This window comes from Zootoca vivipara, chromosome 8 (genome assembly GCF_965207765.1).
Source record: "Zootoca vivipara chromosome 8, rZooViv2.hap1.1, whole genome shotgun sequence".
In the NCBI taxonomy this organism is placed as follows: Eukaryota; Metazoa; Chordata; class Lepidosauria; order Squamata; family Lacertidae; genus Zootoca; species Zootoca vivipara.
In genome coordinates, this window is record NC_142591.1 from 71,760,570 (window position 1) to 71,780,678 (window position 20,109).

General features: G+C 41.7%; 1 protein-coding gene across 11 annotated transcripts in view; it reads right to left on the reverse strand.

Annotated features, from left to right (window-relative positions):
• TRPS1 (transcriptional repressor GATA binding 1) overlaps positions 1-20,109 on the reverse strand; it is a 237,774-nt gene that overhangs the window by 120,302 nt on the left and 97,363 nt on the right. For all 11 annotated transcript variants that reach the window (XM_035125587.3, XM_060277657.2, XM_035125582.3 and 8 more), the window contains one exon: positions 16,374-16,980. In XM_035125587.3, coding sequence (XP_034981478.1) covers positions 16,374-16,980 — 607 coding nt within the window. The remainder of the gene's footprint in view (positions 1-16,373; positions 16,981-20,109) is intronic.

Sequence of the window (20,109 nt, forward strand, 5' to 3'; positions counted from 1 at the left end):
AGATCATCCCTATTTTGGAAATGAATGGATGCATGAAATTCTGCCATCCTGAGGGACAAAGAGGGTAACATGCAGTTGACAAACGTTAAAACACTGAGAAGTGACACTGTCATTTCGCTAGACCAGCATTACGAGCATGTTGTTTTTCCAGTTCCAACCTTATTTCCATAGGCTATTCACACCATCCTGACCTAGCATGACTAGTTGTAAAACCATTTGTTTGTGTCAAAAGTGTCATCACAGCTCAGTGAGCCACAGATGTCGCAGTGTTAAAAGACTGGATTAAAATAATAATAATAATGAAGAAATCAGCATTTATTGAACATTTGGTTTGAGTCATTAAGAATAACATGCTTTTCAGACTACAGACATATCCCTCTCGCACTGCCCAATTCTCTTTCTCTACCTCCCATCTTTCCTTCTAATTCCTGATTAGGATTTCAGCAGTAGGAGTTTCAGGCTTCAGAATCCTCTGTGTTCCCACAACATCAGGGACCCCAAACTAAGGCCCGGGGGCCGGATGTAGCCCAATCGCCTTTTATATCCGGCTCGCGGATGGTCCAGGAATCAGCATGTTTTTACATGAGTAGAAAGTGTTCTTTTATTTAAAATGCATCTCTGGGTTCTTTGTGGGGCCTGCCTGGTGTTTCTACATGAGTAGAATGTGTCCTTTTATTTAAAATGCACCTCTGGGTTATTTGTGGGGCATAGGAATTCATTCATTTCCCCCCCAAAAAAATATAGTCCGGCCCCCCACAAGGTCTGAGGGACAGTGGACTGGCCCCCTGCTGAAAAAGTTTGCTGACCCCTGCACAACATCCATACACTGGGAGCTGGGGGGGGGTGCATCCCCACTTCCACAACGTAGTATTCTACAACAGTCATTCATGCTGTGGCTTGAAGACAGACACTCTACTGCTTCTATTGTCCCTAAAAGCTGTATCCAGAGCTGTATTCCTCAGTCCTTTCTTGTTACAGAAGGACTAGCTTCAGGGGCCTGACTCTTCCCCTTGTGCTTCTGAGGTTGCCTCTGTGGAAGTGGGTTGGCTCGATTGGGTTTTGCTCATGAAACCTTAAACACGATGTAAGAAAAGTCTTGCTGGCAGATCACGCCATTAATCCACCAGGTCCAGCATGCTAATTCCACAGTTACCGAACAGATGCCGTTCACTGGGAATTTTTTGTGCAGAGGTTAGATGGCCATCTGTCATGGATGTTTTAGTTGAGATTCCTTCACTGCAGGGGGTGGGATTAGATGACCCTCAGGGTTCCTTCCAACGCTACAATTCCATGGTGCTATGAAAATTTAGAAGTAAGATCGTATACCTATGAAGCCCACTATGTTGTCTCCTGGGAAATGTAGCCAGTTGGTTTCTTAGATATATCATTTCTCCCAAAACTTGATAGGGATACTGTTTAGTACAGTGATGGCCAAACTTGGCCCTCCAGCTGCTCTGGGACTACAACTCCCATCATCCCTAGCTAACAGGACCAGTGGTCAGGGATGATGGGAACTGTAGTCCCAAAACATCTGGAGGGCCAAGTTTGGCCATCACTGGTTTAGTATATTAGTGAGATTATTTGAAAAGGAGCAGAAACGTTCGGCTCCCAGTTAACCAGCTACCCCAGGTGATCAAGGAAGAAGGCTGTTCCTACTCTAAGCTCCCGTCTGTCCACCACTTGCTTGTTCATGACCTCCATGCCGACAGAGCCGTACCAGAAGGTCCAGGGAAGCCCTTTAAAAGGCAAGGCTGCCCGTAAAACTGGCTGCGATTTCCAACACACGAACTCCTAACAGTGGGGCACTGTAGCCAATGCATGTCATGTTGCTATTACAGTCATATCTCCGGTTACAGCCGCTTCAGGTTGCGCTCTGTGCCGGACCCGGAAGTACCGGAACGGGTTACTTCCAGGTTTGGGCACGCTTTGTGCATGCGCCAAATCGCGACTCGCACGTGAGCAGACACGGGTTGCGAACGTGCCCCCCGCACGGATCACGTTCCCAACCAGAGCATCCACTGTACTGTTAGTAATCATCCCTGGTGATCAGTCTATTTTTTGTTTTATATGCTGTGTTACAGTGTGATCTAAACATACATAATCATAATTAATGCACACTGAGTTCAAATGACTTATTTGTGCTTTAATCACTGAGTTTAGGATTGCACTTCATGTTTCTGATACTTCTGTAACTGTATAAAGTACCCAGAAGCTGTGCCAAGCACTCCGAACGATGCAGCACGCATATTTTAACACACATTAACAGAAACTCTGTATGTGCAGCATTCACACAGATGTCCTGCCTAATCGCTCAGCAAACCCAAGTATGGGTATTGGGTTTTCTTGTCCCACAAATTCAAGGGTGGACCTCATACAAGAAACAAGTGACAACATGAAGGGTGCTGAAATACACACAAACCTCAGAAAAGGCCACTGAGTGATGTAGCAATTCTGGAGCCTACAAAACAGCCTGTTGCTTTTAAGAAGAAAACCCCTGAATGGACATGATTGCCAGAACTAGTACAAATGGGACTGGATTGTATCCTTATTTTCCCTTGCAACCTGGCCAAGAAATCTAATTTTCAGTTTGTACGCTATCAAGAATGCATAAGCAGATGGGCTCCGTTGAAACATTTCTTGCCATCTGCTGATAAACTGAAAGTGGAATGCTGTTGTTGTTTTTTATTTTTTTAAAAAATGACAGAAAACACTTTTTTCAGTCTGAAATATGGTAAAATGCCTTTTGGCAGTTCTCGTTATTGATTGCATTAAAGGCTGTATTGATCACACTTTGTTTTCAATCTAATAAATTATAGCCCTTCAGGTTGCAAAAATGTGCATGGCTATTCATGAACAGCTATTAGCACTCGCAGCTCTAATGCTAGCTGAAGCACATCACATTCTTCATGAGACATTTAAGTTTAGATCTCTTCGCTTGCAAAGAGCAACTGCAAGCATTCACTCTAATCTTTGCTTAACAGCGTGTCAGGGAAGAAATGTTTTAAAAAAACCTGTCCAAACGGCAAAACAGAGCGAGGGTAACATTTATTTCATTTAGCAGCAACAACACTTTTGTAGATAAGGATACATTTAAAGGCACAGTTGGGAATGTGTGTGCATGCTTTAATACTTTGCAAGAGAAGAAAAAGTGCAGATGATTATACTGGGCACTTAATTCAATTTCTTGAATAGCAGAATTGTAGAATTGGAAGAGACCCCAAGCTTCATCCAAGCCCCTGCAATGCATTCTGGTTAACAGAATCAATCCCCACTTTCATTTAAACAAACAGAAGAAAAGAAAGTAAGTTTATCCACAAACCTATGTTTTTACAATTACCATTGCTGGAATGGAGTGGATGATGTGTTCTATCTGTTGGTTTAATTTGTTTCTCCTCTTTAATAAAGCTTCAATTAAAGTGTAATTTTTTTAAAAAAAAATGATATTCAATTCCTTATTCATGAGAATCTATACTTGGACAAATCACATATGATAGCTTAGAACAGTGTTTCTCAACCTTTTTTGGGCCACGGCACACTTGTTCCGTGAAAAAAATGACGAGGCACACCACCATTAAAAAAGTTTTAAAAATTAACTCTGTGCTGCCCTATATTATAATTATGACTGTAAGAAACACTTGCCAAATATTGCTTTCTGGCGGGTCAGCACTGTGTATTGGCGGCCACCAGGCTCGTTTGCACTGAGCTTTGGGAAAGAGGAGGAGAAATATTGCTTTCCGGCGGGCTAGTGTTGGTTATTGGCGGCCGCCAGGCACGTGACAATGCAAATCGCCCTTCTCGTCGCCGCACGTCGCCGCACACCAGCCAGCGTCTCGCGGCACACTAGTGTGCCGTGGAACAGCGGTTGAGAAACGCTGGCTTAGAAGCCAGAGGACAGCTGAAAAATATTTTTTCTGGTCAAGAGTCCGAATTCAGTGTCCTACAGTGCTCTTTCCCATTTGCTCAAAGGTTAAGCACTTTAAAATACAATGCATTACAATAAAGGAGAGTCTAAATAATGCTAGTTACAGGTAGGTAGCCGTGTTGGTCTGAGTCGAAGCAAAATAGAAAAAAAATCCTTCAGTAGCACCTTAAAGACCAACTAAGTTTTTATTTTGGTATGAGCTTTCGTGTGCACGCACACTTCTTCAGATACTGAGATGCTGTTTCTAGCTGATGCCTTTTATTTATATTTCATTCTATCACATGGATAGAATAGTTCATCATATATATAATGTCTACAATTATACCAGCTGCAAACTTACCTGGGCAGAAATAGCCTGGCCTCCGTTACCCTGGGCTCTGGTAACCTCCATTTACATTACTTTAATGTGCTATAAGTGTAGATGTATTTGAAGACTATTTCGAAACTGAAGTTAGTAATCTAACAGATATATTCTGCAACACTTGGAACTTCACATTGCATTTGTGTTATTGCCAACTCCAATGGCTCACGATCCATTTCGAGGCCCAATTAAAAGTGCTGTTTTTGACCTGGAAAGCCTTTAGGATCGGGGTACATTTAGGACCACCTGTCTATATGTACCTACTTCTACATTCAGGTCTCCTGTGGAATACCTCCTGCAGGCACCACTGCCATCTGAGGTTTGGCGGGTGGCAGTGTCTCAGCTGTGGAACACTCTCCCCAAAGAGTGAAACTACTCAAGTCCCTCTTTGCCTGAAGAGGAATCCAAAGTCTGAAACAGGCTTCCTCAACCTCGGCCCTCCAGATGTTTTGAGACTACAATTCCCACCATCCCTGACCACTGGTGCTGCTACCTAGGGATCATGGGAGTTGTAGGCCAAAAACAGCTGGAGGGCCGAGGTTGAGGAAGCCTGGTCTGAAAAAAACACGGTCCATGATAGCTCACCATGCAGGTCCCAGGCCTCAGACCTCAAGCTTTAGGGTTTAAACCAGGCATCCCCAAACTGCGGCCTACAACTCCCATGCTCCCTAGCTAACAGGACCAGTGGTCGGGGATGATGGGAATTGTAGTCCAAAACATCTGGAGGGCCGAAGTTTGGGGGTGCCTGGTAAACTTCCCACTCTAATGCACGCACACAGGTGTTTAAAGAAGCATGTTAAATGGGTGTGTTCATTGCAGGAAGCACTGACGCAAGACAGATGCGCATGAAGCATACTCAGTGTGCCTTTGTATCCTGCCTTATCTCTGAGGCTGAAGGGAATGTTTATGTAAAACAACTATGGAGCATAGCAACTGCTGTGTTTCCAAATCTACACCCATCACAAAAACAAAAAAAGTCTCCTTCTTTGGAGGTCTTTAAGCAGAGGCTTGACAGGCATATGTCAAGAATGCTTTGATAGTGTTTCCTGCTTGGCAGGGGGTTGGACTGGATGGCCCTTGTGGTCTCTTCCAACTCTATGATTCTATGAAAAGTATACCTATGCATAAACACCAAATCTGAAAGTTGCCATGCACAGCCATTTTGGAGACCCCTCTCCCCAATTCTACAGCATCTGAGGCAGCTTTGGGGAGGCAAAGCCAAACTGATGAAGGGGCGGTTAAGTTTTCAGTCCTTGAAGGCATCAAAGGATTTCACAATAAGCCCAAATTTAAAACTTCTGCAAAGCCTAACATAGTTTTCCGTTACGGAAAAATCAGTAGGTCCAACACATGCTCTTTTGCTTTTAAAACCATTACGGTCGAGTCTATAAAACATTTGACTAATATCTCTGATCAGTGCCTGATGAGAAAAGGGGAGGAATGGAGTTTAGAATTTTAATTAAGAATAACCCCTCCCCTTCCATTTTGGTTCTTTGCAGCTAATAAACACACACACACACACACACACACACACACACACACACACACACACCAAGCAAATGCCAAGTCACTTAGAAGAAGCAGAAGTCTCCCACATTTTAGCTGACATTAAGCTCCAGATGTAAAGTGTGACGTGTACAATGTTGTGTGTGTGTGTGTGTGTGTGTGTGTGTGTGTGTGTGTGTGTGTGTGTTTGCTTGTTAAGTAAAAACCTTTATCATGAAGGGTTGGAGGGATCTATGCTAATTTGTATGCCAGTGAACCATGTGACATGAAAGACTTTATGGCTCAATCTACATCCCTATGAAATTGAAATTATTAGTTTCAGACGTTTTAGCCCAATTGAATTCCAAATAGATTAAATTGGCTTAAATCTAAGTACTTTAACTGAGTACATTAGAAGCACTGCGTCAAGTAACACATTACAGCGAGATGAGTTGTCGGAGGTTCATTATCTCACCAAGAGTCAGCGGCTACCAGGATATACCCAAATACTGGCATGGGGGAATTCTGAGGTACCTGTTTCCAATTTTGTCCTCACAACAACCCTGCAAGGTAGGTTAGGCTGTGAGACAATGACTGGCCCAAGGTCAGTGAACTTCATGGCTGAGTAGCGATTTGAACCTGGTCTGCTAATAAATAAGTTTGACACACTAATCACTGTGCCATGCTGGCTCTCTAGACCAGGCATCCCCAAACTGCGGCCCTCCAGATGTTTTGGCCTACAACTCCCATGATCCCTAGCTAACAGGATCGGTGCTCAGGGATTATGGGAGTTGTAGTCCAAAACATCTGGAGGGCCAAAGTTTGGGGATGCCTGCTCTAGACCATGGGTAGGCAAACTAAGGCCCGGGGGAACCAGCGTGTTTTTACATCAGTAGAATGTGTAATTTTACAGGTGAAACTCGGAAAATTAGAATATCATCAAAAAGTGCAATTATTTCAGTAATGCAACTTATTATTATTATTATTATTATTATTATTATTTACAAATGCTTTCTTTTGGAAATTCCACAGTAATAAAACAAATAGTTACAAAAATAAACATCGCAATTGCATTTCATTAATTGCATTCCATTTATAATTGACCCGCCTAACGACAAATAATTACAATTACAACAAATTAAGGCTTGACATATCTTGCTTTGCATGTCATGCATCTATCTCATATATTGGTTTCACCTTTTAAGTTGCATTACTGAAATAAATGCACTTTTTGGCAATATTCAAATTTTCCGAGTTTCACCTGTATTTAAAATGCATCTCTGGGTTATTTGTGGGGCATAGGAATTCGTTCATTTCCCCACCCCCTTCAAAATATAGTCCCCCCCCCACAAGGTCTGAGGGACAGTGGAAAAAGTTTGCTGACCCCTGCTCTATAGTTCAAGTGTTTCCCAAACATTGGTCTCCAGCTGTTTTTGGACTACGATTCCCATCATCCCTGACCACTGGTCCTGCTTGCTCAGGATTGTGGGAGTTGTAGTCCCAAAACAGCTGGAGATCCAAGTTTGGGAAACCCTGCTCTAGATGGATAAGCCATACGGTAAACACACATAAACAGCATACAGGAAATACAACTTTCTCCTCTCCCCCTGCCCCCGAGATGTATTTCAAGAGCCTTAGACCACAAACATGAAAGGCAGCTGGTAATGTACATGCATCAGAAGAACCTATAAATATTTTGAGATATTCTTCAAATGTCTTATACAGCCTATAATAGTTGTATATTAAGACTGTCTTTGATTTCATTGTTTTCCCCCTTGTACTATCTGCCTTGAAGCCTTTTAGTCATGTACAGACGGGAGAGGTGATAGCTTTGAAGTGCCCAAGCTGCAGCAAATATGCCTTTTTATTGTTGTTATTATTATGATTAAGTCTGAAGGGGTTTGCATGTGATTTGCTGCAACTTTAAAGCAAGCTCAAAGATTCAACGTAACTTCAAGGCTCCTTCGTAAAAAAAAAAAAAAATGTGGAGGTCGTTCAACTGAACAGAGACTAAACAGACAAGTACAGTGGAACCTCGGTTTTCGGACGTAATTTGGAACACCATTCGACTTCCAAAACATTTGAAAACTGAGGATCGACCCATTGAAAAAATGGAGAAAAAAGCCAGTCGACTTCCGAGGCACGTTCGAAAACGGAAGCAATTACTCCCGGGTTTTTGCTGTTCGGGTTCCGAATTGTTCAGCTTTTGAGACACTCGAAAACCAAGGTTCCACTGTAAATGTCCAGTGGCACCTTAAATACTAAGGTGTTTATTATGGGATAAGCTTGCATGAGCCAAAGACCACTTTGTCAGATCTGAATTTTTCTTATAATAATTTATAGGGTGAGAAGTTGGGGAAGCACCACGTGATCTACTTAAGCCCTCACAAGTCTCTTAAACAAATGATAAACTCCACACACGTGCACACACAAACACACATGCATATAAAGTTGTAGTGTTATTTTTAATTTCCTTTTCTGTGTGATAGTTTCCTCACTCCCTGCAAATATAGCGCAAATGAGTCATGATAGGGTTTGTTGGGTGTTTGGGTTTTTTTTGCTCCCAAACAGCTGTGATCAGATGCTATTTGCAGGAACAGCAACAGCAGAGATTTGCAGCCCACCTAACTAAAATTAGTTTTAAGTAACCAAACTTCTCATCTGAACATATGACTGCTCCATTTTTAATTTTAATAAAAATGGAATTTTCTCACACAATATAAATTTGTGGGCTCTTGAAAACAACACATTAATCAGAATCTATTTCCACAAAGTTTGTGTCTTCTAAACTAAAAGTTCCCTCTCACCAGAAAGCATGTTTTAAGATTTTTTTATGAAGAAATATCAATATAATGCAATCAAACTTGACATATTCAGGGTGGTATTTTGGCCACAGCAGAATGTGTGCAAAGTGGCTGGAATGTATAGGCTAAACTACCATTCCCCAACCTGGTGCCCTCCATATGTTTTGGACTGAAACTCCCATCAGTTCCAGCTAGCATGGTCAAATGTGAGGGATGATGGGAATTTTAGTTTGAAATATCTAGAAGGTGCCAGGTTAGGGAAGGCTGGGTTAAAGAAAAGTTAATGGGTTGGTTGTTTCTCTTCTCCTGGCAACAAACAAGAAAAGGTAGAAAGTAAGACATAACTACTGTAACACATTGCTTTGGAAGTGTAAAGTGCCTAGAGAACAGAAATGGAACACAAGGGTAATGATTTTCTAAACCAGTATTGGTTTCTTACATTTATAGAAGCAGGTTCAGGAAAGGCAACAAAATGCTGTGATATTGCAGCATAACGCATATGAGGCACACTTCCCACATCACCAGGCTTTCTTATCAAAAAGGGCATGTTTAAAGACTTTTCTAATTGGCTCTGCAACAACTCAATTTATCCAGCTAATTTTGAGTAAGCATTCAAAATGATGTTCTCAGCAGAATCTTATTTGTTCCCAACCCCTAGCAACTTTGGTATACACCAGGGGTGGCCAACTCCCAAGAGACTGCGATCTACTCACAGAGTTAAAAACTGGCAGTGATCTACCCCCCCCCCCCCCGGAGGTTCAGGTCAAGGTTGTTGAGGTTTTTTTTAGGAAGGAAAGCCCTGTTTTGGGGGGGGGTCAGGTCAAAGTTGTTGAGCTTTTTAGGGGGGAGGAAAGCCACATTTTGGAGGGTGCAGGGCAAAAGTGTTGAGCTTTTCTTTAGGGGAGCCAAAATTGTTGAGCTTCTTTGGGGGGAGCCAGCGATCTACCAGTGATCTACCACAGATGTCCAGTGATCTACCGGTACATCACCATCTACCTGTTGGACGTGCCTGGTATACACTACTGCTCATGTCCACCACCACCCCAAGATAGGAGGGTTCAAACTTCTTTGTTCTGCAAACTGATTCTCTTTGTCCTTAAGGTTTTTTTATGTAACATCCAGACACTATATTATTATATCACAACGCCTGAATAATGATTTTACCACCCAATACATTTCTATGTGTTTCTTCTGGAAACATACCTAGCTGTGGCTGAGTAAATATCCAGAGGATGGATGAGGTTACCTCCCTAGCTGATAATGCCTGAGCTTGATCCACACAATGCAGATACGTACATCCACTTAGATGGGCTGGCTTAACATTTTAAATGTTGCTTTCTGATGAACTTTGATTACTCAGTCAAAGTTCTCCACTTGCACGCAAATTCAACCCGAGAGTTTTGAAGTTCTGTCTAAAGTAGTTTAAAACATAACAGGATTTTCAAGTTTTGGCCATTCAACAGCACGGTTTGCCCCCTTTTCTTTTTAAATTTGGGGGGTGTGTGTTTGTCATCCATCTAGCATTTGACACCAAATGTTTCCAATCAGTTTCTTTAACACTTTCCTGGTTCGGCGATTATTTTAGGGTGGTTGTTCTCTCTCCCCCCCCCCCGGATGCAGTTTATACTTAGAAGTTAAGTTCTCCCCATCCCCAAACACTGAATTGTGGAAACAGGTGCTTCTAACAAAGCCAAAGGAGTTCGGCAGTGCTTTGACCCAACATAGCTATGTGCATTAGTAAGACACGGCACCCGCTGAGTTTCCTTCAGTTAATTAGAGAACCCGTATGGCAAGGAATAGCCTTGACTATAAATACTTCCTGAAAGATCCCTAACAGAGTCAAAGGAAATGAGGGGAAAATGAAATGCAGCTAAAGGGAAACTATTTCAGATGTTCCTCCTTTCAACAGCTATGATTTTGAGGATAGTGAGGCCTGGGTTGCATTGTGCGAGATCTTTCTGAGAAACCAAAAGCTAGCGCAGAAATAATACGCACAAAATTGGGGAATTCGTTAAAATGCTTCTTAATTCTATTGGTTTCCAAAAGTCAGAAATAACGTCGAAGTGTTCATTGGGTGTACCCCTAGCTAAGTGTGCATAGGACTGAAGTCTCTTTCCTACTGATTTCGAAGTGTGAACTGCCTTCTTAAAAGTTTCCCATTCACAATCAATGGGACGTCAAAGAAGATGTATTTTCTGTTTACTGTATCCATATTCCTTTATACAAGCCAGAGGCAGGGAACCTTTTTTTAAAAAAGCCTAAAGGACACACATACCCTTTGTGGGCAACACAAAGCTATGAGGGAGGGACACGAGCCAAAAGCGGACATAGCAATGAATATAAATTTTACCTTTGCACATTAGCCTAGTTTCTACACATATTTCTTTCTATCCTCAGTCCAGGGAAGCAAGAGTTCAAGGACACATTCCATCCTGGCAAAAACATTCAGGGAGGATGTGAAGCAAGACTGGAGAAAGGTATTGCATAGGGTAAGAAGATAGCGAATAATAAATTATCCTTAAACTGCAACTTCGCCTCCCCCCCCCCCAAAAAAAATCAGATCGAATACAGTAAGTTAGAACTCTATTAGATTGACTTTTTCTTGTGCCAGTGGTTTCCTACAGGTCATTATTTCAAATGCTTTATTAATATACTTCCAGTCTGCACAAACTGCAGTCGTTCATGCATTTGCCCTATGTTGTTATGGGAATTCTGGTGTGGTGGGAGCTACTGCTGTTCTCACTTCAGCTAAGGCAAGAGCCTGGGAGCAAAGCTTTTTCTCGTATCACAACTTCACACTCATTCAAAGCTTGCTATTGCATGGAAGGTGAATTGGGCGAGTATGAAAAGAATATGCTGCCTCTCTTAGAGGTTCCAATAAATAACCCATCAAACTCATCCTTTGCTACTCTTTTTTTTAACACAGACCCCCAGCTGTATACTGCCTTCTTAAAAATTAGCCGCAAATAATTTGAGCCAAATACTGGCCCCCTCCATCATGTATCCTGCTGAATGGCAAGGAGACAAGTTTGCAATTCCATAGTTTCCTCCAGTACCACTGCGTGAAGCAGAGGCATAGCGGGGGGGGGGGCACTGGGCGCCACACCACGGGCGGTGGCACTTACCATGGGGCCTGCAGTGTGCCAGAGCCACATCTCTCCTGGGAGTAATGCGGTGGCTCAGGTTTCTACAGGTTTTGCACTGCCTGAAATGACAGTGTGGGGCTTGCGTCTGCCCACTGCCTCCCCCTCAGCCACCCTACAGCTACCTATGCCACTATTGTGCAGGGAAAGAGCTACCCCAGAACCCAGAGGTATGCGTTTGCATAATGTACTGGTTTAAAAAATGAGCTAAGGAGTCCCCGATACGATCATTACCTGATGCAGACAACCACTTTTCAGCCTCAACCCTTCTTCCCACATATGCAATATGGGAATAATAAAGCCAACCTACTTTACAGCTTCTTTGTATAACTGAGATGATTTATGTTAACCAAACTCAGAGTAGACCCACTGAAATCAATGAGTCCATTGATTTCAACTGGTCTACTCTTGAGTACAACTCAGTTGGATATGCCCCATATGTTAAAATACTTTGAGCACTGAGAAAAAGCATTATATAAAATACTAAATATAATTAACCAGGCAACTTGCTTTATTTGAAATCAATTTAGCATGCTTGCCCAGGGAAAAAAAAGAGTTCTCAAAGCAGTAAACAAGGTTGCTTCACTCAGTCGCTACTAAAACAGCAGCCAAAGCTTCCTCTACCACTCAAAAGAACATTTTTGCATATCAATAGACTCATCCTGTATCAACAAACCTTTAAAAGATAAATTGCAGCCAGGCGAAAGAAGAAAGGGATAGAAATATCGACATTGTAGTGCGCTGGAAGATATTTTTGTGCTTGGTTTTCTAAAATGTAAAAAAACATCCTAGGGAAACAGTGGGGAAAATACTAACTAAAATGAATTCATTCTACCCAATATTCTACAACAACTTTCTGGTATATGTTCACTTTCTACACAGTTGAAAATCTCGAAAAATCTCTACATTGGCACAATGCCCAGTGCTTTTTTTTTCTGGAGGGAGCAGGGGTACACATACCCCTAAACATTTTGTACTTTTGTCCATTTACTGTATTTATTTTTCCCAATCTGAACTATAAAATGTTGATTTTCTGGGGTCAAAATGAGAGTACCCCTAAACATTTTTTAAAGAAAAAAGCACTGATATGCCAAACTATAAATGGTTCTCCTTTGACATGGTAAATTATTGTTTTTTCAATCCCTAGTTAAGGATTGATCACCAAGCAGGATTTGAAACCATGGTTTCAGTTGAAATAAGAAAATATTTGCATGTTAAAATCAATTAAGATAACTAATGCCATTGCCCACCCCTAGGTGTTATGCCATACCAAACAAATGCCTGTAATCCCCCTGCCTCATTTTTGTAGTCTAAGATATGAAGCAGAAACATGTTTCTGAACCTTATGGTTGGACACAACTTTGTACAAACCAGCATTAAAAAATTGGCTCTAGATGTTGATCACCACACAAAAACAAACGCACAAGCCTGCCGCATGAAGAATTCATTTACCAAAAGTAATAGCAGAATTCATGTCCCTGTGTATGCTGATGAATAGTAACATGAATAAATTGTGTATATTTATTTATCTACCTACCTGCATCTAGCTGCGGGGTTTTCCTATAGCTGGAAAGGAAGAAGAATAAGCCTTCCCAAACTCCCCGTTTGCTGAATTTCCTAACTAAAGATGAATGCTGTTCCAATGTGTCCATCCCTCCAAAACATTAGCCTCAGCTCTAGCAGCGAAAATGCCACAGGTCAATTGCACACTGGTGTATCTGCACACAAATGCTCACTTAACTGCTAGACAACCCCATAGCTGGGAGATGCACTGCTCTGCAGAGAAGGCAATAAAATCAAGGATTTGGTTCCTATTTTGACATGGATCTGCTTTTTGACTTTCTTTGGTGTATTTATAGCACCTGCTAAAATGTTCATGTGTTTCTGCTTTGCCCATCTTTAGAATTCTTTGATATCTAAAGGTAAAACAAAAAGCTATGTCTCTTATTCCCACACCCTGTCCAATAATTACATGGTTACCAACTTCATTTAGATACTTTAAACAAACAAGCAATCAACATGCAAAAAGATAGATTTGTTTATTTGAAACTCCCCAAATGTTTGCCCGCACCCCAGAATAGCGAACATCAGGCTTTTCTGCAAGGAAGAAGCTTTGCTCCTCAACATGCAATGTTCTCGTTCGTACTAGTACTGAATTTATTTGAAATCTAATCTTGTAAAACTGAAGAGGTTTGCTAGCCGAAGATATTTTATTTAAAGACCTCCTGCTGCTTCCCAAGGCCAGCACAATACTTTTTGCAGCCTGACGCAGAGCTGCCATTGGCAACCTTCTTCAAGTCAAGGTACATAGTACCTATGGCTGGTCAAATTATTTTGACACCTAAGGCAAAAAAAATCCCCTTTCCTCCTTGCTCACTTGCCAAATATAATATTTTATACCACTCCAATCCATATCAAAATATGCAAGAATGCTACAACCCTCTCCACAATATTGCAATATTATTGAGTAGCAGGGCTGTCCCAATACCACAGAATGGCACCCCCTCCCCTGCAGGGAAGAACGGGTTAGTGAAGATGTACATTATGAACAAAGGGAGAATACATTGGTATCTCTGCCCCTGTAGATCATGCCCCCTGAGGTTGCCTCACCTTGCCTCATGGGTGGGCCGGCCCTGGTGCGTGCTAAGAATTAATAAAACATACTGCATAATTGGCATGGCTCAGTTTATTCTGAATATTTTCAATTTAGATTGAAGGGCTAGCTGCTCTAACAACAGAACCCTTATTTTTGTTTTGTTTTTCTTTCGAGAGAAAATAGGTCAGCTATTCTCAGTTAGCTCTCTCAAATGCTTCTTTTTCTCTGAACAAAGCTCTCCTTCGGTATGTTTCCCAAATAAACCCAAATGAAATATGTTGAGGTTGGACTTTGTGATGTGAGCGTTCCATACACATAGAGCAAGCCCAACAGGTAAGCAAAGATTAGAACCACTCCATACTTCACTGGAGAAAACTGAACTACACTTTCAGTGCCGAATCACACTGAATAATGTTGACTGGACTCATTCATTAGGCAATCAGTTCTTGGTATCTCCAATTTGGGATCATTTTGAGCCAGATCTGTAATGCCTACTTCCTGGCAACGCTACAGCAAAAAACCGTGGATGGTGGCAATGGGGGAAAGAATATCTGCGTCATCTAAAGTTGACCTGTAAAAAAACTGTGGTACATGTAACTTTTTTTTAAAAAAAAAGCCCAGGGCTTTAACCTTTTAGCTTCTGGGTCATTGCTGAACTCAGTATTGAGCATACCATGAAATAAGGAACTTCATTAGATCCAAAAATGGGCACAGTGGAACCTCGGTTTATGAACACCTCAGTTTATGAATTTTCGGTTTACGAACACCGCAGACCCATCTGGAACGGATTAATTCACTTTCCATTACTTTCAATGGGAAAGCTTCAGTTTATGAATGCTTCAGCTTATGAACAGACTTCCAGAACCAATTACACCCATGCTTTGGGTTAAGTACGCTTCAGGTTGAGTACTCCGCGGACCGACCGTCTGGAACAGATTAATCCACTTTCCATTATTTTCAATGGGAAAGTTCGCTTCAGTTTATGAACGCTTCAGTTGAAGTACTCCGCGGACCGACCGTCTGGAACAGATTAATCCACTTTCCATTACTTTCGATGGGAAAGTTCGCTTCAGTTTATGAACAGACTTCCGGAACCAATTGTGTTCATAAACCGAGGTACCACTGTAATATTAAGCCTGGCTATGTGACTGTTTATGAGTTCTTAGAAACATAGGAAGTTGCGTTATTCAGACTTGGGCTATTAATCTATATAGTTCAGTGCTGTCTACACCGACTGGCAATGGCTCTCCGGGGTTTCAGAAAGAGGTCTCCCCAGCTTCACGTGGAGACGTAGGGGATTGGACTGAAACCTTATGAAAGCATAAGGTTCCCTGGCACCCCTGAGCCACTGCCCTTCTTCCAATATAACACTGGCAGGAAGGTAATATGTTATAAAACACATTAAATTTATAGGAGCCCACAGCTTCATACACACACACAGGTAGGCCTGCAATAGGCATAGGTTTGTTTCTGAGGATTCAACAAAGATGCTTATGCAGTACGGAGTACAAAGGTTTCACCTCCTCAATTCCTAGTTTCCCACACAACCAAACAAGCGCCAAATGTTATATTTAATTACACCATGTGTTGTACCTTTTAATAAAATAAAATAAAATCTCAGACCTACTTTTTAATATTATTTGACTCAGGTTTCACGTTTTCAGCTATTTGATCCAGTGACGGTTTGCTTAACTGTGTACTGTCAAACCACCTTAAAATTTAGAAGGTGATTAGATGCTTTAGTGCAACAGATGTGCAGCCTTCTGGGGTTCTGTGCTTTTCTTTTCCAAATGTAACATCACCTTGCAAAATCAGCAGGAATGATTAACTCAGTACAACCAAATTTAATGGCAAAGGCAAACAAAGATCACTTACTACTACTGCAACTAGCACGTGTAGCGTTGTACAAATGCTCTTAAAACGATTCCTTTACAATCTACTCATGTAAGTCTGAATTGCTTCAAGTACCAACATCGGTAATGTGTGCTTGATTGCTGAGAATCAGCTCGGAATAAACGAACCATAAATATGCACAGACAAAAATAAAAATAGAATTTCCTACCCGTAGGAGGGACTGAGATTCATCCTTCGCCTTGTTATCACCAGATCCAGGATATGGCTGAGGGAGTGGTCCAGCTTTCTCTCCGCTTCCTTGGGGCACCCCTTGCAGGAACCCCTTGGTCTCAACAGGCAAGCCATAAACAGGCCGTGCAAGATGGGCAGCTTCTACGTTTGGACTATCCCTTAAGGGCTTTGGCTGCTCTTGGCCCACAGACACTGTGGTCAGAAGGCCCAAGCTTGTTTGGGTAAAGGAAGGGCTCCCCCTCAAAATGTCCACTCCTCTCCAAGTTGCACCACGATGATCGTCACTGGACCCATCAGGCCAACATTTCTCCTTCAGTACTTCCTTCTCGTCCAGCTTTTCCCTCTTCACTATACTTTCAGAGACAGGCTCTCCCAGTTTGGGGTCTGCACTGATCAGGCTATAGACCTTTAGGTCAATTTTGGGCTCTTCCTTGAGAGCAGCAGCCACCCCATGGCTATCTTCCCCATTGGCTGTGGTGATGTCCACCTCTTGGCAGTGCACAGTGTTGAAGTGCTCCAGTAGGGTTTGAGTATCAACAGCTGTGAAGCTGCACTGACGACATTTGTAACAGTTATGGACTCTCCTGATAAGAGAAATGAAAGCAAAATTAATATTGCATAACCTACATCCATTTATTTCCCCAAAGAAACCAAAAATGCATAGAAACAAATATTTCCTGTTCCAGTAGCTTTTAACCATTCCAGCACTAGGTCCAACCTTTAAACCCAACATGCCAAATCGTATTTACTCTTCATTATTTATCTTCATTCTATCTTTCATTATATATCTACCGTTATTCTGTTCTAGGTCTGTTCTTCACTCTATTTCTCTTTTCTATCTCCTTCCCTAATCCTATGCAGGCACTATTGGTCCTGTACTGACAAAATGCAAGAGCGAGAATGCCCTCAATGTCACATGTTGCTTTCCAGGTGTCTCCCCACACACTGCAAACATCTGTAGGGAGTGGCCTTCAAGTGTATTGAATTAAGTGTGTGAATTACAATCCAAGTGATCTGGAAGCACAAATGGCCAGGGTTCCAATTCTCACGGAAGTCTCCATGTGCAAAGTCCCACTCCCCACAGATATTTGCACTGTACACAAAGGCACTGGGATAGGATCCAGCAATGTGAGGGCCAAGGCTAAAGTCTTGAAATAATAGTAATAGTAATAATAATAATAATAATAATAATAATAATAATAATAATGTGTGAAGTAAATTTCTATTGATAAACAGGAAAAATTACAACAGGTAACATTGTTTAGTCATTTAGTCGTGTCCAACTCCTCATGAACCCATGGACCAGAGCACAACAGGTAATACAAGCTTTGAAAAGAAACTATCTGTATTTAGAACGTACTGTAGAATAATAATAAAAATTCAACACTTTATTTAAAACTGCTGCAAATTGAGGAGAACCAAATTAGTCTCTACTACCCTGTGTTAGTCTTGTGGCACCTGAAAGACTAGCCTACATTTATTTGGGAAAAAAGCTTTAATGGACTAAAGTACAAAAGCTTAGACCAGAGGTAGTCAACATCGCCCCCTCCAAATATTGCTAGTCTACAATCCCCAAGACCCAAACAGAGTTAACTTTGCTAAGCGTGTCAAGTGTTTAAGCTTAAGCCAAGAAACAGTATTTTTCATGAAATTGAATATTAATATGCATCCAAGATTTGAGAACCACTGAAGAAACCCAGAAACCATTGTGGGAGTGAGCTATCTGCTAACCCCGACCAAAGGGCCCCGTTGGGGGCGAATAGCCAGGGCGAAACAGGTTGAAAACGCCGGCACCCTGTCTGCCTACATCTTCACCCACAGCTTCTACAACATCTATCTACAATTCTACCGGTATTTTTTGATAACATCAAACTTACGTCTGTCGGCATCTTTATGAACTGATTTGAAGGAAAAGAGCGAGTTTAATATTATAAAATATAACTGAAGTAGACATTAAGACTAACTCAAAAATTTGAAAAAAGTTATCAGAATCAGATATCGAAAGTTGTTTTTTGTTTCTTGTTTTGGTAGTTGGTAGTCTCAGTGGCTTTTGCATATAGTTTTGTATTTTAATGTATAAATTTACTTTGAAATTATTGCGTGTCGCCCATGTGTTGCATGCTTTATTATAGCCTACAATCCCCGCCAGCCTCAGTATGTATGGGCAATGGTCAGGAATCATTGGAAGCTGGGAACCAAAAACATATAAACTACCCTGGTTTATGACAGAAGTTTTTTTAAGTCTTTAAGGTGCCACAAAACTGTTGTAGCCGCATGCTAGCATAGCTACCCCTATAGGGATTATATTATTTCAGTCCATCTCTGCCACTTCCCGAAATCTCAATACCAAGGTTCTTTTTTTAGATGAAGAGTTAAAAACACGGCATATGAAGAAATGTTGGGTGCCCCAACATTTAGTGGTATAGATTTATAATAATTTGTGCTCAGAACATACTGATTGAGAGAGACATCAGAAGGCAATGTAGTGACAGCAGAAGCCACATATGGCAGAAGCTTGCGGGGTCTAATTCATGGGTTGGCAAACTAAGGCCCAGGGGCCGGATCCGTCCCAATCGCCTTCTAAATCCGGCCCACGGACGGTCCAGGAATCAGCATGTTTTTACACGAGTAGAATGTGCTTTTATTTAAAATGCATCTCTGGGGGTTTTGTGGGGCCTGCCTGGTGTTTTTTACATGAGCAGTGTGTGTGCTTTTATTTAAAATGCACCTCTAGATTATTTGTGGAGCGTAGGAAATAAGGTCTGGGGGACAGTGGACCGTCCCCCTGCTGAAAAGTTTGCTGACCCCTGAGTCTCTAATTTATAAACCTAGCATCCCAATGTCCCCTTGCAACTCGTTTCCCACTCACTCCCAGCCATACAGACACTCCTATCTCCATGCTCTATGTTCAGTTTTAGACTGGTACTAAATTAATTGCTACGGGTGCGCTCCACCTCCATTGTCACAGAGAACATGTGCACCATATTCTACCTTCACTGTCTGAGACAGTATAATTCTAAATACCATTTCCTGGGAATCACAAATGGTGAAAATGCTGCTGTTCTCAGGCTCCCCATGGGAACCTGGTTGGCCAGTGTGAGAGCAGTGCAGGATTAGATGAGTTTCTGGATTGATCCAGCAGACATTTCTTAGGTTCTTAAGTTACCTGTTCTGGCCCTGACACCTGTTGTGGGATTTTGTTGTTATTTGCTTGTTTCTTTGCTGGTTTAATTAAATGTGTTTGAAGTCTTATCGGAGCAGCTACAAAAACGGTGTTCACATCAGCAATGGAAATAATAGTCAGCTGTGGAAACCAAAAATAGTTCTATTTTTTAACAAATGGATGTTAGAACTCATGAGAGTTGTGCAAAATTATAGACACTCCCTTGTTCTATTACCATATGTGTACATAGGCAAAAACTGGATGCATGTCATGAAAACTTATTTTTGTTGGATTTTTTACCCCACAGGAAAACAGTCAAACCTCGGTTCCCAAACACCTCCGTTATTGTACGTTTCGGCTCCCAAGCGCCAAAAACCCGGACGTAAATGCTCCAGTTTTTGAACGTTTTTTCGAACCCAAACGTCCAATGCGGCTTCCTCTTGAGTACAAGAAGCCATGCCTTGGTTGTCAAATGTTTCAGAAGTTGAACGGTCTTCCAGAACAGACTACGTTCGGCAACCGAGGTTTGATTGTAATCCTTCAAAATAAT